Source organism: Spermophilus citellus, assembly GCF_964194105.1.
Source record: "Spermophilus citellus genome assembly, chromosome: 7".
Taxonomy (NCBI): domain Eukaryota; kingdom Metazoa; phylum Chordata; class Mammalia; order Rodentia; family Sciuridae; genus Spermophilus; species Spermophilus citellus.
Window position 1 is genome coordinate 96891045 of NC_138188.1, and position 26653 is coordinate 96917697.

At 39.4% G+C, this 26653-nt stretch overlaps 1 protein-coding gene across 1 annotated transcript in view; it reads left to right on the plus strand.

Moving 5' to 3' along the window:
* The window catches only part of PLCXD2 (phosphatidylinositol specific phospholipase C X domain containing 2), a 46593-nt gene extending 21564 nt beyond the window's left edge, over window positions 1–25029 (plus strand). The window contains exons 3-5 of the mRNA XM_081302124.1: window positions 5732–6192; window positions 11526–11767; window positions 19256–25029. Of these exons, the coding sequence (XP_081158250.1) occupies window positions 5732–6192; window positions 11526–11767; window positions 19256–19415 (863 nt within the window). The 3' untranslated portion in view covers window positions 19416–25029. The remainder of the gene's footprint in view (window positions 1–5731; window positions 6193–11525; window positions 11768–19255) is intronic.
* The last annotated feature ends 1624 nt before the right edge of the window (window positions 25030–26653 follow it).

Sequence of the window (26653 nt, forward strand, 5' to 3'; positions counted from 1 at the left end):
GCTCCAAACAAAGATCCTGGAGCCTTTTTCCACAATAACTCTCTTTCCTCAGGGCTTTGCTGCCCCAGTGACTTCCTTCTGAACTCTCCAACCAAACACACATCCCAAAGGCCCCTATTAATCTCAAGCAACCTCTTCTAATCACTGCCTAGAAGATACAGTAAGGAAAGCCAGGTCTCCCAATATCTTTTTTCTCCATTTAAAAGCTGTGATTATTCATTGAATGTGGCATTCCTAGACAAAGGGATGGCGAAGAGAGCATCCATCTCAATACAGGAAAAGCAATCTTGTTATTTGGAGAATTGAAATCACTAGATGAGCAACCTAAGAAAGCCACATACAGAAACCAATGAACTTGTTAGGAAAGATAAGCTTGTATTAGGGCCATGGATGTCAAGCCTGGGAATGCAAGAGAATCATCTGGGGAGCTCCCACTCCAGAGAGATTCCAGATGGGATCATGGTGGGGTTGTGTTTTTTGAAAACTCCCTCTGAATGATTCTAACATCTAAGGTTATGGATCACTGCTTTCTATTACAAAGTGTCTTTACATACATTATCCAGAGGTTGGTATGCATAGAGAGGAAGAAGAAATTTTATTAATGGCTATTGATGGTCCAAGAAAATAGAAAGAAAAAAGAATAATAACTGTGAAAAATAAAAAGACAGAAAACTAAATTTCCAGAAAATGGAGGGGAGAAAAAGAAACCTTTACTTTTCTATAGCTAAAAGTGGTCCTAGGATTATAGAGTATTAAGGAAGGACTTATGTTCATATATCTTACTACTTATACAATTAGTCTTCAGATGACAGCAAAAATCCCTGAGGAGAAAAGTCTGAAAAATAGTGATCTAATAATATTTGATGCTTATTGTTTCCTAAAACTTACAGAAGAGGAGAAAAACATTTGCTGTTAATCAAAAAATTTGTTATGGGCTGGGGCTGTAGCTCAGTGGTAGAGTGCTTGCCTTGCACGCGTGAGGCACCGGGTTCGATCCTCAGCACCACATAAAAATAAACAAATAAAAATAAAGTTGTTTTTTTTTTTTTAAATGACCCTTCTTCTTTCCCTTCCTTCTTTAAAAAAAATGTTGTTAGAAAATGTCATGTTAATATTTCCATGTGCATCTTGGGGCTGTGCACATGATTTATGTGAAGACAATAATATGATTTAGCAGTGATTCTAACAGCTTTCAGATAGTTATAATTACTAACCCTGCAGGTGACAATGGTAACTGAATGGCCTCAGAAAAAAAGCTGAAGGATGAAGAAAATCCAGTACTGGGCTTTGGGATTGGTGAGAAATGTAAAATTGCAGTTGCAATGAGGCAGAGGAAAAGTAATTGTGATCAGAAAGTAGCAAAATCAAATGATAGGATTTTAGAAGTGGTTGTGACAGCTTAGTCTGTGACTAGAGAATGTTAGCTGTGTTCAATAAAATGCAGGCTAATCTGTCCTCTGTATATCAACCAATAAGACTGTGAGGAACAATGAGTCAAGTACAGAAAAAAAGAACACCTTCCAGAACCTCAGTATTGAGGATAAGGAGCTTCAGTTGATAAGTCCTTTGCCCTCTGGTTTCTAACAAATAAAGACTGGTTAATAATGCACATCATGATAGTCCAGCACTTCCTGTGTGTCAGCGTGTACCTAAGAACTTGGCATGTATTAGAATATTCACAATTCTATGACAACAGGTACTGTTGTGCCCATTTTACAGATAAGAAAAGAGATATGAAGTGAGCAATTTAATATGGGCTGTAAATTCTGGGGAGGAGATATGGACAGATTTGGGATGAGAGAATATTTTACAAAGGGTGGCAGCAAATGAGAGTAAACAGAGTCCAGAAAGAGATCTGTCTTTCTAGGTATACTGCACTCCAAGGATGCCAGGCTACATAGTGAGGTCTGGGGAAGGATGAGGCCATGAGGCACTGGAGCCATATTGGAGAAAGTCCTAACTCCCAGTTTCAGATTTTTGAACCTGATTTGGGAGACAGGAGGAAAGTGTCATAATCATAGCTGTGCCTTAAAATCACTACCTTTTGATATGAACAAATTAGAGAGCGGCTGGAGTGAAAGGATTAAGGGTCCTTTTAGTCCTGATTATTTGACAGGGAATGAGTCTGTTAATGAAGAGCAGCAGTCAAAGGTCGAGGGAAGAGACACGTTTGATATTTGTTGCAAAGGTCAAGTGTAAAATTTCGATAACTAGTTGGAAGAAGGGAACTGGGGTGTGGGAAGAATTCAAATAGAATCCAAGATCTCAAGTGTGACTGGGTGATTTATTGGCCAGAATTCAGGAAAGGCACTTTGCAGGGGTGACAAGAACAGTGTGAATTGCTGACTTAGGAAATATGTAATTTGTCTTGTGTGCAAGCTGCCAGATGGAGGACCACATTTAGAGGAGTCTGAGCTAGAAAGGAAGTTTCTGGTGTCACCTACGTAACAGGTGCTGTGGTCAACTGGGAGGTGTGTAATCTCTGAAGTGGGAAAAGGGAGAAAATAGAGAACATATCCTTGGAAAACATTTAAATTTGGAAATAAGAGAGAGGAAGAGGAGCAAGCAAAAGAAATAGGACAGAGATGAAGGAAGAATAAGAAGCCCAGGAATATTCAGCCCTATCACTGAGTTCAAGGCAATGGGAGGCTCCAGAAAAGAGCTAGGTTGGCAAGACCTCAAAGAAGCCAAGAAGAATAAAACTATTTGGTTGATTAGAAGTTGTCAGGATCAACAATAAAAGGGTGGAAGGAAGACTTAGATGGTAAGGAGTGAATGATAGATCAGAGCAGGAAAAGGCAGCAAGCCTGGTTGGCAGGGTTAATTTGACCACAAGAGGGAAAGGGAAGACAGCACTGTTGAGGGCAAGCCAGAAGAGGGAAAGTGCTTTGTGTTAATTAGAAGAGCACCATTTAAGTCCATTTTAGACAAGCAGACATAGAGGGTCGAGTAAAGATGACAGTCAGTGCTGGGTAGTAGCAGTGAAAAAGCTTTCATCGGCAGGAATTCACAGAGGATGAGCCCCTAAACTGTTTTCTGGCCTTGTCATTAAACAAACCAGAATGCATGGAACTGCTGTCCTTAGTAAAGCCCATGCAGCCATTCTCTTAAAGAAGAAGTCAAGGACTAATGAGCAGAGTCATATTTCTCCTTTTCTGGGGAGTACATGAATTTAATTCATGTATCCCAGAGCAAGTGGGGGAATCGCTCTTGTTGTAGACTGTTTTTAAAGAGTAAAATAACTTCCCTGGAAAGAGAAGAAGGGAAGAAATTTTGATAGTGAATTTGGAATGTAATGAATTTACACTGTAAAATGTAAGGATTTTTATGAGTACTGTTTGCAGATTGCTTTACATTGTAAATACTGTCTGCACAACACCGGGGAGGTCATTTTGAGCCTGTTTTTTCACAAAGTAGTTAAGTGCATGACATTGCTGGAATGTTATGTAACTCACTCTGTAATAGGAAAAAGCTGTCTAGAAAAAAATAAATAGAAAGACAAAAATATTGATGGTAGCTATTGAGTGATGGTTGCTTTTGACTGCTGTCAGCCTAGGCAGGACAGCCACTATAAAACATTCAGCAAACAACCTGTCCATCATCTTATCCTGTCAGGTTGGGGAGTAGGTACCAAGCACAGGATGTCAGAAAGGATGAGATGAACCAGAGAAATGATAAAGGAGCAGAGTTAAGAGAGACTCAGTGTTCAGGGGGACTATGCCTGTTCTCTCTTCTATGGGATGAGCTGGGTACCCTGCATGTTCAGAAACGGCCCCTAGGGTCCCTTGGTTGTCACATTTCTGCACAGTCCTCAGACATGGAGAAGAGTGTTGGAGGTTGTTAGCACATCTCCCTCTGGAGTTGAAACTGGGCTCAGCATCAACAAACGAACCCCAGCGGGGATGTGTCTCTCCTCCGTGCTTGGATAATGGCTATTCCCAGATGCCCAGGGAAGAATTAAGTTCAGTATGTGCCTTGTGCTGTATTACATACTGCATCCTGAACAGCTGGGCTTTTAATACAATTTAGAAAGAAAAGAACTGGCTGTTCACCACCCGTATATAAGGTATTTGTAATAAATCTCTCGATGAGGAGATATAAAAATTTCTTGTTTCTGTATAGCCAAAGGAAGCAGAGCATTAGGCAAGTATCCAGTGAGTCTTATTAACAATGATAACCAATGCGGAAGATCCGAAGGGACTTGCTCCACATTTCTATCAGTAATGGTAATTTTTTTTTATCTGAAATATGCTGTTAATTTTCTCACTTGCAAAATTCAATTTGCTTAAGGATTAATAAATATGATTTTTCTTAATACTTATTGAATCCCCTCCATGTTCTAGATGCTGCATAAAAATAGAGCATCATCTGTCACCTGATTTTCTTTTGTTCACTTTATCTCTGAGATGATAAAATAGTAAAGCCAATGCAAGATGATTTCTTTTCAAGAGAATGCAAAATAATATAAAACAGTGGAGTTTTATAAAAAAATTCATATTATATATGAAGTTCCTACTCTAAAATTTAGTAAAATAGAAAGTATGTGACAATGAACTAGTACAAATACAAGAATTTTGGTTCTCATGTGGGTGTCTTTGGTAGGGACATGGTTAGTAGTGTCAGAACGAGGACGTTTTCCTCCTAGATTTGTACATGTCAACTTCTGTGTTGTCCCCAACCTCAAAGCCAGGAACAGCCCTAAACAAATTATCCTGCCACATGAGTTAATAGATAATAAACAGGATAAAGACTGACAATGGATAGAAAGGAATGACAAATTAAAAATAATTGTTAAAATTTCACCTGAAATATTTACTAGTAAAATATTTTCTTACCATAGTCAGAAGTACACAGATCACAGTCACTTATACTTTATACCAAAATAATTTCAGTGTTTAAGAGGATTCCTACCCTCTTGTTCTTAAGGCAGAGGAATAGAATATGTAGTGGAACTATTGAATAGCAATTTTAACTATCAAGATATCAGTTTTTAAAAAAGAGTACAAGATCACTAATTTGTGTTCAGTGCATCAGATTATTTGATCTGTCAAGAAATCATCCCTATTGACTCAGATTTTTACAATAGTAAAATGGCACATGTACATAATATTTAAATTTTATTTATCTTTTATATTCTAAAAGCACAAAAAGGGGACCAATTCTTTAAATTCGACATTTCCTAAAATTAAAATGCCTATCCCAGCATTACCTAGACACAGTGTTTTCCTGCCCTTTGTTTCAGTGACAGTGTAAATAAAGTGTATGTGCCACCATGAAGCATTTTTCTCTGAGGGGCACTTAAGCAACCTCCAGTTTCTGTGTTTGGATATTCTTCAGCAACCATCTTTGTATTTCCTAATATTTGAGTTTCTTCCCTCCACACAGCTTTCCTGAAATGAAATTACTGGATTAGGGAAATGAATATTTTAAAGCTACTATTTCTCAACATATTTCTAAATGGCTTTCCAGTAGAGTATTTATTAATTTACCTCACACTAGCAATATGTGAGAATTATAGTGTTACCCTGGGCTTAACAAGCTGCTAATAAGACTGCATTGCTTTTATTTGCATTTATTTCATCCTCAGCAAGCTTGGAGAATCTTGCAAGTATCCATTATAATGTTTTCATACATTGCGTTCTTCATTTTTGTTGCGGTCGTTTTCTTATCGGTTGGCTCCATGCTCCCAGCTCCCACCTCATGTCTTCTTCCCTTTTATTGCCTTGTCCAGGTTCCCATGATTCATTCAGCTACTGGGTGGATGAAAAGTCCCCCGTGGGGCCTGACCAAACTCAGGCTATCAAACGCCTCGCCAGGATCTCCTTGGTGAAGAAGCTCATGAAGAAATGGTCTGTGACTCAGAACCTGACCTTCCGGGAACAGCTGGAAGCTGGGATCCGCTACTTTGACCTGCGTGTGTCTTCCAAGCCAGGGGACACAGACCAGGAGATCTACTTTATCCATGGGCTTTTTGGCATCAAGGTCTGGGATGGGCTGATGGAGATTGACTCCTTCCTTACACAACACCCCAAAGAGATTGTCTTCCTGGATTTTAACCACTTCTATGCCATGGATGAGGCGCATCACAAATGCCTGGTTCTCCGGATCCAGGAGGCCTTTGAAAACAAGTTGTGTCCAGCCTGCAGTGTGGAAAGCATGACGCTGCAAACCCTGTGGGAGAAGAAGTGCCAGGTAGGAGGGAAGGAGGGACAGGAGGGACAAGCGGTCAAGGGCACGAAGGCAGCTCTTTGTGCTTTTCCTGTGTATTCATCTGTAAAACAGCTCAACCCTGGGCTCAAAGGCTGGAAAGTGTGGGATTGTTTGGTACATTGATTCCTGAGCTCTAGGATAGTTGCAAAGCTTCCCTGAGCTCTATTTCACTGGGTTAACCCCTGCCAAATGTTTAAAGTTTGGCAATCTGCTTGGCATGTAAATTGACAGAAAAGCCTGCTCAGAACTAGCCAGAGGCAAAATTGTGAAATGGGCCAGTAGGTCCTTACCATTCTATCTTCCCAGAGGTCTGCTTTAAACCCACACTCTCAGGTCTCTGCAGATCACCCTTGCCAAGGTATTGAGTGACAAAGTTGTATGAAGTCATTCATCACAGGAATATGACTATTTTACAGGCCCTCCTCATAGAATTTGGGTCACAGACAGAGTTAAGAAAGGAAGACCTGTTGAACACACCTGCTGAGAGTGTGTTTCCAGAAGAGCCTCCAAACCTAGACCATGAGGGACACAATCAGGCAAAGGAAGTGGGACTCAGAAACATTCCACTCTGGTTTCACGGATTGTAGCAGCAGGGAAGAGCTTCAGGGAAAGAACAGTGTTTTGATCAGCTTTTTCATCACTGTGACCAAGGCCTGATAGTTAAAGAGAAGGAAAAGTTTATTGGGGGCTCCCAGTTTCAGAGATTCCGGTGCACTCTATACCTCTGGGCCCAAGATGAAACAGAGCATCATGAGAAAAAGGAGTGGTAGGGGAAAAGCAGCTTAGAATATGGCAATGGGAAGCAGAGAGAGCTCCATTCACCAGGGACAAAAACTCCAAGGGTACATCCCCAGAAACCTGCCTCCAGCCACACCCTACCTGCCTCCAGCCACACCCTACCTGTCTACAGCTACCACCCAGGTAATCCCTATCAATGTTTTTTATCCATTGGTTAGGTTACAACTCTCACCATACAACCATTCCACCTTAGAATGGAATGGTCTCAAATGGTCTCACACATGAATTTTGCGGGGAGCACCTCATATCTAAATCACATCAAGCAACCAATAATTTAGTCTCTTAAAAAAAAAAAAGCAAGTACCTTAAAGCAAAGTTGCTTATTTGCCTAATAAATGCAAAAAGCAAAACATCCTTAAGAGAGGCAGATGTTTTTGAACTCAGGGAGAGACTTAGTTAAAAATAAGTTAAAGATTATGTATTTGTAAATTTTTTAAAGAGAGAGAGAATTTTTAATATTTTTATTTTTTAGTTTTCGGTGGACACAACATCTTTATTTTACTTTTATGTGGTGCTGAGGATCGAACCCAGCGCCCCGCGCATGCCAGGCAAGCACGCTACCACTTGAGCCACAACTCCAGCCCCTGTATTTGTAAATATTTACTGAATACCAGTATGTACCAGGTACCATTCTTATCAGTGAGTAAGCAGACAATGAATCTTGCCCTAGTAGAGCTTTCATTCAAGTGGGTAGAGATAGGTCATAGAACAAAGGTAATACATATGTGTTGGTGAAAAGTGGTAAGAACTGTGGAAAAGGAGAAGCTCAGCATGGTATCTGGGAACCAGGACTGTGTGGGTGGGTTGGTTGAGTTTTGCATAGGATGAGCAGGGCAATCTATGTGAAGATTTATGGGAAAGGTTGCATTCAAAGGAGTGAAACATGAGGGTCTTTGGAGGCAGAGGAAGCAGCCAGCACAGAGGCCTTGAAGCAGGAGTGTCCCTGATATCTTTGAGGAAAAACAGGGACAGAAGCTAATAAGCAGGTAATGAAGAGCAGGAAGAGGACAGATAGATAGTCGGTGGTCACACAGGGGAGAGTTCTGAGCACAGCTTTGCCCTGATGCAGGTCTTAATGGGATCCCTCCGATTCTTGTGCTAGGACAACATCAGGGGCAGGGGGGAGAGGGCAGAAGTAGGGAAACCAATGAGAAGACTTGACGGCAAGTGCTAAATGTTTTGACTCCACAGAGGCTGATTGAGGTAAATCTTAGTATTTGTTAAAATATGTCTAAGTCATTTTTTCCTCACTAAAACTTTTGTGATATTTTGCCAAATATTTATCACATCTCTCCCCCAAACCCAAGTTTATATATATTCAAAGTCACAGGTCCAACCAACCTGGAGAGATTTTGATCCCCAGAGAGTTTCTCTTTCACATCACTAGATAATAGTAATAATAGCAGTAACACCTAAGCCTTTATTATGTGCTAGGCAAATGGATTAACTCACATGATCCTCCTAACAACATTATGAGATAGGTACTTTATTAGTATTCTATTTTACAGATGAGGAAACTGAGGCATAGGTTTATTGAGCAACTTGCTGGAGGAAAACATTGTGGGTGAGTGAAGAGCGAGGATTCCATCACAGGTTCTTTCTGCTCCAGACTTCCCATGGCTTCTGCTGCTCTCTGAGGGCTGTTCATGCTCCCTGATCATTTCACAACTGCTCTCATCTGTTTTGCTAATAAAATGCTTTTTCTTTATCAATAAGCCCCTAATTTCAGAGGGTCCCAGAGTAGAAGAGAAAAAAGGAAAGGTTTTGATATGGGGTTTCAGGTAAGGTTAATTTGAGTTCAAATAAAAGTTCAGGATTTTTTACCCTGCTCATATTCTGAATGGCTGATGTATTGCAAACTAAATTGACTACAAACCTGCAGGAGTTAGAAGTATCTTCAGGAATAACAAATAGTATGAACAGTGAATTTCTAGCAGCAGAAGGAAAGTTCATTGTGGTTTTTAAGAATGGGATAAATTAACTGTGTCATCCAACCTCAAATACCTCTAAAGTTATGCAGAGTCTATGATGACATATCAGAAAGGGCAGTCTAAATCCCAGGATCCCCCTATGCTCCTTCCTTCCCCATGTGACTGGTGCCGAGTCTTTAAAAGTTAAAACAAGAAGTCTCAAGGAGGATTACCAGTTTTTTTGCTGTGCTGGGTTGGGCTCCCACTTTAAATATGGTCAGACTCTAAATATTCATTATGTAATGACCTGCCTTGTGTTTAACCCTGAGTATTTTATTATGCAATTTAATATCAAAAAGTGTACTATGATCTAGTCAAATTTCATACATTCAACATGCAGGTATGTCGCAGCTCACAGGCATGCATATGGGGTTGGAGGGTACAATGAATCAGAAGATTGAATGTACATCTCCAAAGTATTTATGATCTCATGGAGAAGGTAGGAATAGACAACTCTAGTAAATACAAAATAATTAATATGCAAACACAAGATAAGACTACCTTGAATGCTCTGTAGCATAGGAAGGGATTTTTTTAAAATAAATCAGATGAAAAGTAGAACATAGCATAAATCTGCCTCCCAAGGCCCCCAGTAAAGAAATGCTCAGAGTAAGAGGCGGTCAATCAAGGAATAGTTCTTAAAGGAAATGAGATTTTTAAAACTGTCTCAAGAGGAAAACCGAACATGAGCTGCTGAGCTGTAGGGTAAAGTGTTTCAGAGAAAACTGCAGCAGAATGAGGTGGGGAAGAGGACGCAAAGCACAGGCGAGAGACTCCACCCCTGAAATCTTGTAGAATGAGAGCTGATTTGCTTAGGCTGGCCTCCACTGTGGGCAGAAATTCCCCTGAAACCTTCAGGGTCAGATTGCTCAACAGGGCTCTTGAGGAAAAGCATGAAGCCCCCTTGCAAAATTTGTACTGTTTGCACCTTTTCAAGGCAAAACAAAGGATAGCACTGTCCTTTTGGGATGCTTAGCCCAGGGGCCAGATGTCAAGGGAGACCTGTAGCAGGCCTGACACAAGCCTGCACAGCTTCCTCCCCCTCCCACAGCCCACTGCCCAGGGCAGCTCTTCTGGGAGTCCCCAGCCTTCCAAATTTGCCAATTACACCACTGCCAGGAGGAAATCCTCCAAGATCTCCCAGGCAATCTGCTTACTGTGAGCCTGTGATTAACCTCATTAAGGCGTGTTTACCACAGACATCATTTGCAGCCAGTCAGCATTATTCAAAACCATTAAAAACAGCAAGCCATGACCCTGCTTAGTGCATGCAGCCTGGCACTCGCTGGCTCTGGGCCTCTGGGACAGTCAGTCAACACCTTAGTCACCAGCTAAATGTACACTGGAAACATGATGGACTGCAAAGCCCTTGTTCTTGGGTGCCTGGAGGATTGGGCTCCAGGCCAGCTATCTGAGGACTGTAGTCCAGGGACCCTGCATCCCCAGAACTTTCCTTTAGCAGATCATGGGAGCTCAAAATGGCAAGAAATATATTACTTCTAGAAACCTACACAGAGATCCAAATTGGGACAATTGAAATAGCAATTCCCTGTCCCACAGCTGCCTCCCAGATACTAATTAATGCTGTGGATGTGGCTGGCTAATTATTTTCAAAATTACCATCATTGTGAGTGGTCCCACTGGAGGCCCATTGCCTCTGTGAAGTCATCCCTGCCTCGAGTGGCACATTCCCTTCCTCCACTGGGAGGCATGATTTCATTCAGACTCAGTGCACATAGTTAAAAATCTAAAGACTCACAAATCAGTTCAATGTGTTTATCGAAACTCCAAGAGCTCGGTGTCAATTTCATGAACACAGGAAACATAACTTCTAAACCACATAAGCTAACCCAACCTGAGAGTTTTCACGCTTGAAGTCCATAGATTTCCCAAGGGGGTATGGATGGATATAATTTAAGAAGACTGAATTTGGATGGTAAAATATTACACATTTGTTTTTACTAAACTTTAACTGAAAATTCATTTATAAGTACAGGCAGTGGCCCACAACGGTGTTGGCTTTATTACTTTATCCCCATAGATGTCCATCTCACATTTCAGTTATTGCAGCTATCTTAAAACCTCACTTGTGCTCATCACTAACTCAAATTGTGGGACTTACTAGACTCACAATAAAATATTTTATTCAATGAATTTATCAGGAGGGGTATGCATTTATTTATTACAAATGTACTTAATATATTCATAGATCTGTTTTCTTATCATTGGTTTCCTTTGTCATCTTGTCTATTTTATTTTCCTTTGTGATCTTGTTTGTTTTATATTCATTTATAATTCTGAGAAGGTGGCAGTGATTCTTACCAGACTTCCAAAGTTGTTCATGACAAGAAATAAAAGAATCTTTGAGTCAGTCATATAGAAGTGCTTAGTAAATCTTTGCTCATTGATTTTTTTAAAGTATGTACATAACAATTTTTTCATTCCCACATATATTTGTCTTTCCTCCCAGTAATCAGTGTAAATCCCAGGGGTTAGTTAGCATTCAGCTTTTTCATGAGTTGCCTTTCTTGGTTTTGAACATTTCAGGTTCTTATCTTCTACCACTGTCCCTTCTACAAGCAGTACTCCTTCTTGTGGCCAGGAAAGAAGATTCCAGCACCTTGGGCAAATACCACAAGTGTGAGAAAACTAATCCTCTTCTTGGAGACCACCCTGAGTGAGCGCGCCCCCCAGGGCTCCTTCCATGTCTCCCAGGCAATTCTTACCCCCAGAGTGAAGACCATCGCCCGAGGCCTTGTGGGGGGCCTCAAGAACACCCTGGTTCATAGGTAAGAGTTTGCTTCTACCCCATGTGTTAGGTTTTTAAAGAATATTTACCTTGATTCTCTTCTGAATACATCGAAGTAAAACTTTAGAGATTAAAAAAAAAATTTAAAAACACCAAGTATTGGAAATGAGATGTGAATTTGAAGGGGATTGCATTAATAGTGCCCAAAAGAACCCTAAACATTTCATTAAAATGTATACATTATTCCACAAATACTCTCTACATTTTGATACTAAGGCAACCCACTTTGCGTCAAAGCCACTGTCTGATCACTTCTGACATCTGGCCTCATCATGTCCCTGCCCCTGCCCTGTTAGCCCAGGTACTCACTCATTTAAGTGGTATGAATCACTACTCTGCTGAGCGCTAGGAATTCAGATGTGGCCCATCAAGAATTTGTTCTTCTCCCTTCCATGGGGACCATGAGTCCTAAGTTCTATGACATAGCTTCAAATACTTCCTCAAGGAAGAATTAAGCCTGACTGTACAATTAAGCAGGAAGCACTCAATCATTTCATAGGAGATGATGTTTTTTATCCTGGACACCAATGAATACAATGAATGACAGGTGTTGCAAGAAAAGGATGGTTTAGTTGGATGTATTATTTACATATATATATGTAAATAATACATTTGAACAATAGGGTATCCCTCACAATTCCATCTAATATGTTTGAGTAACAAAAGATATTCACAAGAATCAGTTTGGTTCCTGAGTTCCGTATGGTGAGTTCAGATTTCAAATAGTGAAATATTCATTCAACACTTGTCCCTATTTGTTTGTTTCTGAGCTTGGAGAGCATGAGTTCAGATAACAGTAAATCAGGAATTTAGAGAGTAAGAAGTACCTGCAGTTTTCTTTCTTGGTGAAAGCTCCTGATTTTGTAGACTATGGACAGAACCAGAAACCCCTTTCGGTGTGCCTGTAACTCTTAACTTAGAATTTATGTACTTGGCTCGAACCAAACAATCCAGTGTGATATCTCTTTGGAGGATTCAGAATTATAAATTTTAAAAAATAACATATATTCATGAACTTGCACCATTTTCCTCATATCTTTAGTAAACTTGTAGATTAACATTATTTACTTATACATACAACAAACTGAGTACCTAAGAGGAAGTAGGTGTGAATGTACAAGATGAATAACAGTGTCTGCCTTGTGGAATTAATTCTCAGTCTCACAGAAAACACTAGTATGAACATTTCTACTTAGAAATGTGAAAAATCACTATAATAAAAATCTGTTCAGAAAGCTGTACTAGTAAGAGAGGAAGGACTATTTAAAAATCAGCATAAGTTAGATCTTTTTACTGTTTCCTGAGTATGAAATGCCTTTTTTGCATGTGACTTCATTTGGTTTTTAAACCCAAGCCAGGCTCCAGAGGACACATTCTCTAAAGCACTTCATCATCCCCACTTAAGGTGGAATCCAGTGGCTCTAGGTGACCCACACATCTTGTACTCTGGTCATTGCACCACCACCCTCTCCAGCGTGCCACACTGCCATGGATATAGCACATTTTATTGCCCTGTTCTTTTCTGCTCTACAGGCTTTTTGTCTTCTTAGTACCTGAATCTGGTCAGATCTCCTTGTTCACAACTGTTAACCCTCAATTTCACCATGATTTTTATATTTGTTAATTCTTAGCACTTTAATATGCCTGAAAATGAATCCCAAGCTCCTTGTGTGGTAGTAATGATAGTGGCATGTGCCTAAGGCCAAGATCTTTCAGTGTGCCAGAGCTCTTGTCCAACTGGTAGTAGGCTGAGGTCCCTGATCTTGGAAAGATACTTTGGCATCTTAATCCCTGTTCATCACAAGAATATCATGGGTGTGATCATGCATTCCTATGCCTGCTCATCAACCAAAGGAGGAAATGCAGGTCTGGCCAGGAATGTGTTCCCAGATGCCAGCACAGCATGTGGTTGTCATTTCCTCTGAATTACTGGGCAAACATCTGTCCCTCCCCTGAGCATCAGCACTCAGAGTGTCTGTCCTAAGATATAAAAGAATAGGGGTGCTTCAGCTGACCCTAGGCACAGGTTATCATCTCAAACCAAGGGGAAGAAGACAAGCTGCATTATTCTACACATGCAGAGGTGGTTTTCTCGGCAGGGAGATAACCCCCACCCATGGGACCCCAATAAAGCCTTCAGCAAGCTTTGGACATGAGATCTTATATACCTTGGTTCATCACCCTATAAGGAATCCACAAAAACTGAATTTTTATGGTACTTTCCACCAGACTCATAGAAATCTAAAATTCAGATTCCTAGCACTCCCCCTGAAATCAGAAAAAAAAAAAAATGAGTTTTGCCTAAGCTTGAAGATAGAGCAACCATGGAACTCAAGAAGGTGACATGGACTGAAATCAGAGGGCCTGAGACTGGAGCCTACATTGGTCCCTGTTGTGGTCTGAATTATGCCCTTAACCCCTAAATTTATATATTGAAGCTGTCACCATGCTTCCTTAGAATGTGACTATATTGGGAGAAGGGCCTTTTATAGAGATAATTAGGACAAGCCCTAATCCAATCTCACTGTTGTCATTAAAGGAAGAGATAATGTAGACACCAGGCATGTGTTCAGGCATAGGAAATGTGAGAAGGTGGTCATCTACAAACCAAGAAGAAAGGCCTCAGAAGAGACCAGACCTGCTGGCACCTTGATCTTGGACTTCCAACTTCTGGAATAAAAGAAAATATGCTCTAGTTGTTGAAGCCACCTAGCATAGATTTTATTAGGGAAACCTTAGCAAACTCATGCCGTCCCTTGGCAATAGTGTGGCCTTGGACAAGTTCTCTGGGCTGTGGTTTTTCTCACCATTTAAAAGGGATTAATAGAACCCCACAAGATTATTATCCTAACCTGGAAATGCCTACCACAGTGCCTGGCATAGAATAGGTATGCCATCCCTGGTTGTAAAAAAACCCAGGAAGGCAGTGGGAACCAGCCTTGTCCTAGAGTGAGCCCCAAAGCCAAGGGGAAGTTTTTAGCTTACTGTTTTGCATCCTGAGGGGATTGTAGCCTGAGGGGCTGTCAGCAATATCTGTCAGCCTTGTTCATGGGTCTCTCATCCTGGGAAGTGCCAGGAGTTAAGGAAATAAAGTGGCTCCTCTTTCCAGTGGATTCTACATGTCCTTTTCTCTACACATAATCCCAGTTATTTTATGGGTGCCTTAGGGAAGACTGACCCGCAATGGACGCAGAGCTCTTTTTTCCTGGAGACCAGATTCACACCCTCCCCACATTTCTCTGCTCAGACTAACAGGGATCCCTCAAGGTTTGGCTCTGGCTGCTATTGGCTGGGGTTGCATCCAGGCCTTCAATTCTGTTCATTCCCAAGACAGCCAGCAGATGGCACTTGCACCTCATACTTTAACAGACTAGGGATTCTTTTTGTTTTGTTTTTGTTTTGTTTTGTTTTGTTCTTTTGTTTTGAAAAGAAGTCTGAATGCCTCTTATCATGAGTACTAGCAGGTTTTTCACGTGGGCCACTAGATATTTGTGAACTCTGTCTCCAAAATATGTCAGTATTTGTAGCCCCTAACACTCAGATCATAACATTTTGTTGCCTAAAAAAAAAAGATGACTTTTTGAAGGCTTTTTTTTTTTTTTATTTCCAGCTCCCAAATATCTCTACCTTATACTCTTTTATTCATGATTCTTTTTCTTTTGCCAGTTTCTTACATGCTACTTAATGTATCCCAGGTACTGCACTAAACACTTTATATATATATATTATTTTACTTAATCTCTACCCTCAAATCTGTCTGAGAGCATTATTACCACTGCTTTACAAGGAAGAAGCTGAGGGACAGCAAAATTCAACAAGTTAAGGTCATATTGAGATTATTAAGTTCTCAAGAATCCCAGCTAAAACTGGGAGCATTCTTGAGAGGGTAGTCTATTAAGTCATAATCTGCTACAAAATATAAAATGTAAATTGATTTGAGTTGATAGTAGAGTCCACTGATTAAGAGAAGAGATCCAGGACTGATTATAGGCATCATGGTAAGAGGAAAAGCAAGAGGGGAAGGGGAAAAAAAATCTACCAAGGCTGTAATAACATTGTCTTTCTAGAAGACTGAGAAGTTAGATGTATTCCTAAAGGAGGGAGGGTGGCTTTAGATGTATTCTGAAAGAAACAGAAGGGAAAAATTGACAACCAAAGAGTGTGACCAAAAGAAGAGAAAGAGATGAGTTAATATAATACTTCACTTATTCTCAATTTTTGACCTAAAGCAAATCTTCCTAAAAAAATTCCGGTCCCTTCACCAAAGGTACGCACCAGTTTCTATCTCCCTCTAGTCATTGTCAACCCATTGAGGATTTAGTGAGCTGTTTTTATCATGATGAAAAATTACGAGTGCACTTTACGGCTTTCTCCTCTATAGTGCCCATGGTAGTTCACATTCACTACTAATGTAGAAACCATCACACTGAATCTTGTTTTAAATGTTACTAAACTGAGCTCTGGGCAAAAATATAGGAAGCCTTCGGTCTCGAAAATGGCACCAGCAGACTGTTCATGAGGCAACTGATTAGATATCAGTCTATCAGGAAGCCACATGTAGTGACAGGATAACTGTCTATCTGTGTGGAAAAAGTGAACTTTGACTCCTACTTTATGCTATACACAAAAATTAACCTGAGATGGACCTTAGACCTGAACTCATAAAGCTTTTAGAAGAAAACATAAGATATCTTTTTGAATGAGGAGTAAGTGAAGATTTCTTAGATCTCAGAAATTATAAAAGAACAAATTGGTAAGTTTGAGTCTATCAAAATTAAGGAATTCCACTCATCCAAATGTGTCATTGAGACAAAAGCAAGCTACAGGATGGGAGAAAATAAACAAATATATGAAATAATGTTTATCATCACTAGCAATTAGAGAAATGCAAATAAAAACTACTCTAAGATTTCATCTCACTCCAGTCAGAATGGCAGTTATTATGAAGACAAGCAACATTTTTTATTATCAACATTTTTTATTATGTTGGTGAGGATGTGGGGAAAAAGGTACACTCATACGTTGCTGGTAAGACTGAAAATTGGTGCAGCCAATATGGAAAGCATGGAGATTTCTTGGAAAATTGGGAATGGAATCACCATTTGACCCAGCTATCCCTCTCCTCAATCTATACCCAAAAGGCTTAAAAACAGCATACTACAGAGACACAGTCACATCCTCTCTTCTCCCAGCACTTTCCTCTGAAAACTGGAAACACATGGAGACTCCTATTTATAGTAGCACATTCACAATAGTTAAACTGTGGAACCAACCTAGATGCCCTTCAATAGACGAATGGATAAAAAAAAAAAAGTGGCAATGGAATATTACTCAACAATAAAAGAGAATAAAGTCATGTCATGTGCAGGCAAATGGATGGAGTTAGAGAAGATAATGCTAAGTGAAATTAGCCGATCCCCCCAAAACAAATGCTGAAGGTTTTCTTTGATACAAGGAGGCTGATTCATAGTGAGATAGGGAGAGAGAGCATGGGAGGAATAGACAAACTCTAGATAGGACAGAGGGGTTGGAGGAGAAGGCAGGGGGCATGGGGTTATAAATGATGGTGGAATGTGATTTACATTATTATCCAAAGTACATGTATGAAGATACGAATTGGTGTGAATATACTGTGTATACAACTAGAGATATGAAAAGTTGTGCTCTATATGTGTAATAAGAATTATAATGCATTCTGCTGTCATATATAAATTTTTTAAAAAAGCAAAAAAAAAAGAATGAAATATAATAAAGATTGGTTGAAAGCATTTTAAGTAAAGATACTTTGTTGATAATAAAAATAATCTAACAGACTAGAACCTAGGACATATAAGTAATATCAGTAGCTGAACATGTTCAAAAAGTGAAAAATGTTAGTAAAAGAATCGAATAGCTACTTCATGAATGGTCAATAAGCACATGACAAACTGCTCAACACCATTATTCATCAGAAAGATGCGAATTATAACACTGTGAGATGTCACTACATATTCACTAGAATGACTAAAATAAAAAGATAGCACCAAATTTGAGGAAGGATGTGAGGCAGCATCCACATGCACAATCTCTTAGGAACAAGTCTTATAGTTTCTCATAATGCTAAATGTAAACCAGCCTTATAATACAGTAATCCCATGCCTTGGTATTTAGCTGAGAGAAATGAAAACAAATGTCCATAAAAAGCCTTGTAGAAGAATTCCCATAACAGTTTTATTCATAACAACTAAAAATTGGAAACAGCTCGTGTATTCATCAATAGAAAAATGGACAAACTGTGTTATGTTCATTCTGTGAAATAGTATGCAGTATTTAAGAAATAAAAAATACAGATCCCTCCACGCATGGTGGCGAATGCCTGTAATCCCAGCAGCTCAGGAGGCTGAGGCAGGAGGATCGTGAGTTCAAAGTCAGCCTCAGCAACAGTGAGGTGCTAAGCAACTTAGTGAGACCCTGTCTCTGAATAAAATACAGAATAGGGCTGGGGATGTGGATGTGGCTCAGTGGTTGAGTGTCCTGAGTTCAATCCCTGGTGCAAAAAAAAAAAAAAAAAAAACCCACAAAAATAAAAAAATACAGATCCATGCAATGCCATGGATGAGTTTGAATACCATTATACTGAATAAAAGAAGGCTCATACAAAAGAATACACATTGTATTGTCAACATGAACTTTAGAATAGGTAAATATCATCTATCATGGAAAAAAAATCAATACAAGTTGTTGCCTCTGAGGGAATGGAGCAGGAATTGACTGGGAAACGGCATGTGAGAACTTTCTGGAGTGTTGGTAATGCTCTATATAGTTATGAGTTTGGGTCATTTATATATGGTTGTCAAAACTCAGTAAGTGCACACTTAAAGATGTGCACATTTTATTGAATGTAATCTTTATTTCAAGAAAACTGGAAACACATGGAGACTCCTATTTAATCATATTTTTGCTGAAGCATTTAGGGGATGTGTATAAATGTTTGCATTCAACTATGTGAAAAACAGCTGGATTGATGGAAGGATAGTATTGGTTGATGAATAGATAGGTGGCAGGCAAATATAGAAAAATTTTAGTGGTAAATTATGGGTGGTGGATATATTTACTTTCTGTAAAATTTTTTCAATGTTGCATATGTTTGAAGTTTTTGTTATAATAAAAAAAATCAAAGAACCCAGCAATAATTAGACTCTTGAGCTTAATGTTTCAAGGTCCTGTTGACATGGGTATCCCTTTGAAGCTTGGGACAAATAATCTCCTCTTCTATTAAAGAAACCCTGGAAAATTTAATTTTCTGATGGATTAGAGACAACTTCATCCTTGCTGGAGATATAAGCTTAAATGGACTTAGCCCTGGGGGCTTGTGCTTTATTAACATACTTTTGTTATATTGATGGAAATGTTGTGTTTCCTTTTCTGGAGAAGTCCTTCTAAACTCTCCGGTCTTTCCTCTCTTCTCCCAACACTTTCCTCTGTGTAGGAATCTTCCCGCCATCCTGGATTGGGTGAAAACTCAGAAGCCTGGTGCCATGGGTGTCAACATCATCACGTCTGACTTCGTGGACCTGGTGGACTTTGCCACAACCGTCATTGAGTTGAACGACCTTCTGCAGGAGGACAGAGCTTTGGCTAAATGCTGATTTGTTTATTTAACCTAGGGTTGAAGTTGTTGATCCAGGGTAGAATTCTTTGAAGAATTTCCTGTTGGGGTGGCCCCTGGGCAGTGGTAGTGAAAAGAGGAAGAGGGCTTCTTTTTTTCTTTTCCTTCCTCACAGGGCCATTGGGATAACATTACAGGGCCTTCAGTTGCATTTTTCCCAAATGAGACTTTTAAAAAGCTTAAGTCTAAGGGAAGAAAGCATGTTTCATGTGCTCAAGGTCAGAATCTCCACAGTGACTTGAGGTAGTGAATGGAATATGGAAATAGGGTCTCCAGTCCATTGGAATATGGAGTATCCCTCAATTGATCCAGTTCTCTATTGGCTTCCAGGGTCTTGTGTTTGAGCCAGTGAGAAGGCTAAGCCAGAAAGGTGTTCCTGGTCCAAAGGATGACTCATTGCAGGTTTGGACTACCCTGTGGCTGGCTCTAACTTCAACTTGAGGTTCTGTTCTGGGAGGACAGGAAGCCAAGCATCAGTTCTCTCCAGGGTTGTCGAATGTCTCTACTACTTCCCTGAGGGAATAAGACCTGTTTGTCACCAAGGTGTCTCATCTACATGCTGTTTATGCATACCTTGTGTTGGTAACTGGTCACCTGAATTCTTCAGTTAAACAGTGCATACTGCCCTTGATATCAGAAATGTTTTCTAGTTTTAAAGCATTAATTCCTTTCTAGTATATGGGGGGGCCCTTCTTAAAAGGGAGGGAACAACGATGGGAGATCTTTTTGGTACAGGGCCCACCAAGAGATAGACATGCATGTTTGCTGCATGCCATCTTTCTTTGGTTTTCTCTAGTAGTTTTCTAAAATAACTGCCGAGTGAACACCTGCATCATTTTGGCAAAGTCCTCTTTGGATTGGGGTCTTCAAGCCAGACCTTGGAATTGCATTTCATTGTTGTCTGCTTATGACTGAGACCTGCACAGTGGCATACAGTGCCAAGTAGAAGGCACTTTGTCCATGACACCATGGAGGCTGACGCAGGATGCATGGGAGAGTACAATGGCATTAAAGGAGGAAGCTCCAAGTGGGTTTGGAGCCATTCTAAAACTCCTGGAAAACAAGACTACCTCGAGGACCTTTAGGATGACTTGTGTGTCATCAAGTGAGAAATACCCAGTGTTGGGACTTTTCCAGTGCTTGTCTGATTGCTCTACTTTCTGCAGGTTGTTCTGAGCCTACTTATCACTACTGCATGAGGGCTTTGAAACTCAAGAGGGGATTTTTTTTTTTAACTGATAAGAGGTGCTTATCTATAAAGAGCCCTCTTGTGTTTTGGTTTATTTATTTATTTATTCATTCATTATTTATTTATAGAGTAAGTATCTGCAGTGCTTCTGACCTCAAGAGCACTCACACAGGAGATAACTGACCTTTCCTTGCCCAGAACAGACGCTGCCACAGCCTTCCTCCCCTTACCAGGACTGTGCCTCTCAGGTCTGTGAGTGAACTTGGATTCTGCGGCAGGTGTCCTGGCTCCCCTAAACCTGCTGAGGACAATGTGGATGTGTAGATGTGATCCAGATCCAAGAACAACTGTCGAACCACACACAGGGACAGAAGATGGAATGGGTCATGAAGAACTCTCAATCCTTGAGTAGACCCTCCAGCAGAAAGCTGGAAAGAAAGAAGCCAGAAATAAAACTGGGCCTCAGGATGCACTCATTTTGATGTCCCTCAGCCCTGTTATATTGATGGGATCCCTAAGGAAGTGTCAGTTTTTGGATTTTTAAAGAGAAAATATAAACCTGGAATCCGGAATGGATGTGGGCATTTATAAAGATTGCTGGACTCTTCTTCCAGCAGTTTCCCATTTCTGTCCTTTGATTTCACAGATTTTTTGCACATTGCCTGTATTGGGGGATATCTTAGGTGAGCTACCAACAGCACCTACGTCCCCCCATCTACTGGTCTTCCAGCCTTCACTTTCTGTAAAGCAGCTTAAGCCCTGACCTTTTGCATCCTCAGCTCAAGAAGAACACAACAGGAATGCCTATGGGAAAATCTGGTTTAACTTTCCCTGTTCTTGTATTTGAACTCTTCCCTGAAGAGGTTTCTAGGATAGTATTGTCAAATTCTGTAGGGCCTAAGAAGGTGGGTGTCCTCACTTTCTAAATTTTCCCTCAGTTCTGCTGTTGAAGTCTAATGACTGGCTCTGAAATCCCTAGCTTAACCTCCGGGTTTTATTTTTGTTTTTATTGCTCCATTTTGGTTTGGTTTTTAATTCTTGGTCATTTGCTAAGGACCAGATCATTTTTCCTCTCCTAACCTTGTGGTACTTGACAAAGAGATAAGGAGGCAAGAGGAGAATTATTCTGCTCTGTTTTATTTGAGCCTCAGCTTTGTCCAGGTGCTTGGTGCTATGAGGCCAGGTGTTTTAACAGGTATCTGCACAGGAGGTGAGCAACACCCAATGGCTGCTGACTGTCCAGTAAAATGTTTACTTGATGTTCTTTCTTCATCTTTAAATATATAGTTGCACTTCTCTTGAATTGTGACATTTAAATGCATCTTGGTGTTTGCATGCTAAGAGAAAAATCATGGAGCACGACATAGAAGAACAGAAAAATCCTAAGATTTCATGTACAAAGCCTAGCTCTGCATGAGCCCATGCTGGCTTTTGCTCCTCCATGCTGCTCTGGGTTGCCAGCCTTGCTTGAATTTTGCAAATCTGCACTAGAGTTCTGGGAGGAAGGAGGATTTTTTCTTAAATACTCAAATCTCTGCCCCCAGAAAAAGGCACACTTTATTGCAAAAAAAAAAAAAAATGTGTGCATTCTGTTCCTTGATCATGAGGTTACACAGGAGAACTCCGGCACATGGCACAGAGAGAAAGTAGACTTTAGGTCAATGACTTATTCCGCAACCATAAAAATGGTGATCCATCCCCATCACTTGTTCCAACAAGTTCTGAGTGATCAAAACAAGATCAAACAAAGACTCTCACACTTGCCCAGACTTAACTTCAAGATCAGCTAAACAGCTACTTGATTAAGCCAATGAGGAATTAATCTCACAGAATTTGGTGTCCTGTTTACTCAGAAATATAACTGTTTTTTTCATGAGCTCCATCAACCATTCCAACACCATCACATTTCCATGATTTTGTGGCAAAGGGACCATCACAGATTTCAAATCAGTGAAAATAATGTTTTAAAGGCTTGGACTTTCAGCTTATTAGAGGTACCATGTGGTGTCATGGAAAGAGAAGATATTCTGAAGACTGGAGAGAGAGGTCAAGATAGGACTGATGGAATAAAATGCTAAGTTATTGAGGATTAAAGTTTTTTATTAATGGCAGATGAAAGAGGGTCATGCAAGATTTTTTTATATCTGCTGCATTTGACTCAATAATAACTGTTTAGTCATTTTCCTTAGTGCTGAGTCCAGAGCCCTGAATTTTTGAGGTTAAGCCACAGTTCAAATACAAGTTTTAAATAAATGCAAAGAAAAGCACAAGATCTGAGCCCAGGTGATGATATATCTTAACTATTTTATAGTTTCTTCTTGCATGACCTCATATTTACATAAAAAATTATGTTTCTGTCCAAGAGGACAATGTAATAGAGCACCTTTCTTAGGAAGAAAAAGGGCTTACACAAAATCAGGATATTGCAGATTGCATTCCTGCCAGAGGGGAAGTTTTGCAGTGTTCTTCATTGCCTGTTAGGTTCTGGGAAACAGAATTGGCTAATGAATGGGACACTGCCACAAGACTCCACTCCCTTAGCTGAGCAAGCAACCCTGTGCAAAATTGTCCCTAGTTCTTTCATCTGTAATAAAGATGCAGTCTGCTACCTAGTGATGAGTGTTTGGAAAACCTTGGTGACTGGTTCCTGAAAATATAAGATCCCTATGTTTAGATTAAATGCCTTATACTCAGGGGATGTACAGTTGTGGTAATTCTTCTTTCTATGCATGTGTATAGAGAATCCAACGTGGGCTCACTTCCTAAAAAAGTGTGGTGTAGGTTGACAGAACTTGACCGGGAATGGCACCTTCTGTATTATGTGTAATGAAATATGTAGGGCTCAAAAAACTTCCAACATGCTTATGGGTTTCTGAGAGGTGGGCTTTCTCCATATATGCTAAATAGTCTTGTTAGGCCAAGAGGAAATTTGATATGGCACAGAAGAATATGGTTGCCCATTGAAATTCCACTCACTTTCCAGTATATTTTGATCCTGTGTTGCAGGCTGGATCCCGATGTTTGCCACCATAGCTTGTCATTCAAAAATATTGCCCTGGGAAACACAGGAGTGCAGTGATTAAATGATAAGAGGTTTACCTGGAAACTTTACCCTTAATACCAGAAGATTCTGATCAGCTCTTTACTGCCCCCAAGAGACACCTTACCTCCTTAACCTTTGGATTCCCAGCTTCCTGCTAGAAACAGCACACCAACAGCACTGTATTTCTGAACTAGCCCTAGCTTGGAAGTACACACTGCAAAATGCTATTGACTTTCTTAAAATACCACAGTCTTAGATATTGTAAAAAATACTCTTGAGATAATGCTATCCTGCTTTAGATATAGTGTTTTAGCATCTTCAACAAAACTTGTTCTACTTAGGACTTTTCAAACTCATTTCTAAATCAAATGATTTAGATAAAATATTTCCCTTCCCTTTTCTGGTAGTTCAATTCCACAGTCTGTTGAAGCAATTTCATCAGCAGGCTAGAGGTACTTTTCTGTGTGATACTTTCCTCTCTTCTTCATAGAATACCACTTTGTCCTCTTGTCTTCTGGGCATCCTCCATCACCTGCCAATCACTCTTCATTACAGGATGCTGGAAAAAGCACATACATACGTACAGTGATGACCAGCACACTCTATCACAGTGAGGTTTTTCTTCTTAATTGTTTTCAGTGCATAATTCTGTCCCCCAGCCCTACCCAATCATTAGAATGATACTTGATTTCAGTCCAGAACTTGGGACCAACACTTTGTTCAAATAGCACAGGCTTGCTCACAAGCTTTAAGCTTAATAAAAAGCACAGCACTTTGAAAAGGCAAATATAGATCTTTGGTAGTTCTGTACATTTGAAATTTTACATTGTTATTAGTTTATAGCACTAATAACACTTCAGTTATGAATCTGTAGTACCAACATGATAAATCTTAGAACCTATTCTAGAAATATTACCTTGCTGCTATTATACTTACTAATTTACAACCCAGTATTAGTAAGTGTTAAACATAGATTGTGTATGCATTATTTGTATTGTGTATATGCCAACTATAATACTTAACCTCACTGATCAGCAATTAAAAATACCGAAATTGTCATAGTGAAAATAAGTCTTGATCAATTCAGATAATTTATGGATCTGATAAATGCTCTAATAGATATTATATTTTCTCCTCTATTACTTGTTTTACACTACAGTGCATGTTTGTTAAGTTAAAAATAATAATAAATTGTACCAATTTTAAGGCTTTAGGATTAAAATTTTGCATATATGCTCCTTGATACTCTAAAATGTGTTTTATGGCTTAATTATCTTATTTGTACACATTCACTTGGCTTTTTTCCCCTCTAGGAAATAATTGTTCAAATATATCTCTTCTTGTTACCTTGATTAAACTGTGTAATTCAACCTAGAACATTGTAAAGCCAAAATACCTCATTTTAACTGTGAAAAAAAATGTCAAGGGATATGATGACATGATGTGTTTCCTTGTACTTGATTTGAATGACATAAATAGGCTTATAACTAATAATAAATATTAAACATCAAAACTTTGACAGGCATGTTTCCTTTGTTTTAATGAACATTGTATTATTGGATTCACTCCAAATTTTGTTTTAAAGAGCTACAGACTCAGTGTCAGTAAAATAGCTCATTATGCAAATATTAGATGAACGTCCTTTCAGCTCTGCCTAGAACATGTTGGGATTAGCTAAATATGCCCACAGTTCCCAAGATGAGCAGTGTGTGAAACATGTACATAACCACATCATCCATGCTTTATTCAAGCTTTATCCTTAGAGCACTTCAGTTACTTGTACTAGTTTTAGACCAGTTCTTATTGACATCCATATTCTCATGCTACTGCCTTCTCTGATGCACATTAAACTGAGTGATTCCTGGATGCCCAGAAGTAGAGCAATTCAAGAGATGATTTGTGCACACGATGAGTAAATAAAAGTGGACCTTCAATTTATGTTGCAATGTCCCACATTTTTCTCATTCCTAATTATTTTTTACAGAATATCTAAGTGCACTTTCAGTGATTTTTTTTATTTTGCCTTATCTGTTACAAAATAATGGATTATTGTGAATGTCCTTTCTATGGATTTAACAGAGATTCAATTAATTCTAAGTAATTATCTATTTGATATGGTTTAATGTTGGAACAGGTGATTAGGAGTAATGATACATGTGTTTAAGTTCATAGCAATTTAGAACATAGTCACAGTCAGAATTTTCTGCCTGTATTTATTGTTTAGTAACTCTACTTTAATGTCCTCTGGTTGGTTTTAATAAGCACCATGTTCAGTGATTCCAATTTAGTTTTTAGTAGTAAGTCACTAAAATAGTATATATTTTAGTGACTTACTACTAAAAACTGGTTGGGTCCAAACATAAGCAGAGTAGGTATAACCTGTGTGATTTAATTGCAGAGATATTGCTGTCCTGCCTCAATTTCTCAACATACACTGTGGTTAATATATTGCTGCTATGATAATGGAGCTCTTGCATTATGTAGGAAGTCTTCAATATCTAATCACAGATTGATTTATCAGATTACTACAAAGTTATAAACATGTACAGACCCAGATTTCTATTCCAACTGCATCATATTCTGGCCATGTGACCTTAAAGCAAATTATCTCTGTATCTCTATGTGTATAGAACACAGGGTTATTAAATGTCTGCTATGAAGGTGTTAAACCAAATAAGAGAGCTACAAAACTAAATAAGGAAATGTGTGGAAAGCATTTTAGCACAAATCATGGTACATAGTAAATTCTCAAGAGTAGCTATTAGTATTAAGGGAAGGAATTTTATACTTGCCTTCTCCAAATAGTACTAAACAAAATCTTTTTAACATGATTGGCTGATAACCTTTGTGTTCATTGAATGATTTAGCAGGATCTAATCAATGAGAGATAAAGTAGCTAGATTTGGATGGTGGAAGAGAAATGTATTGAAAATTCTTTGTGTGGCATATTTACAGGGGCTGTGTAGCAGAAGGTCAAGGCAATTAG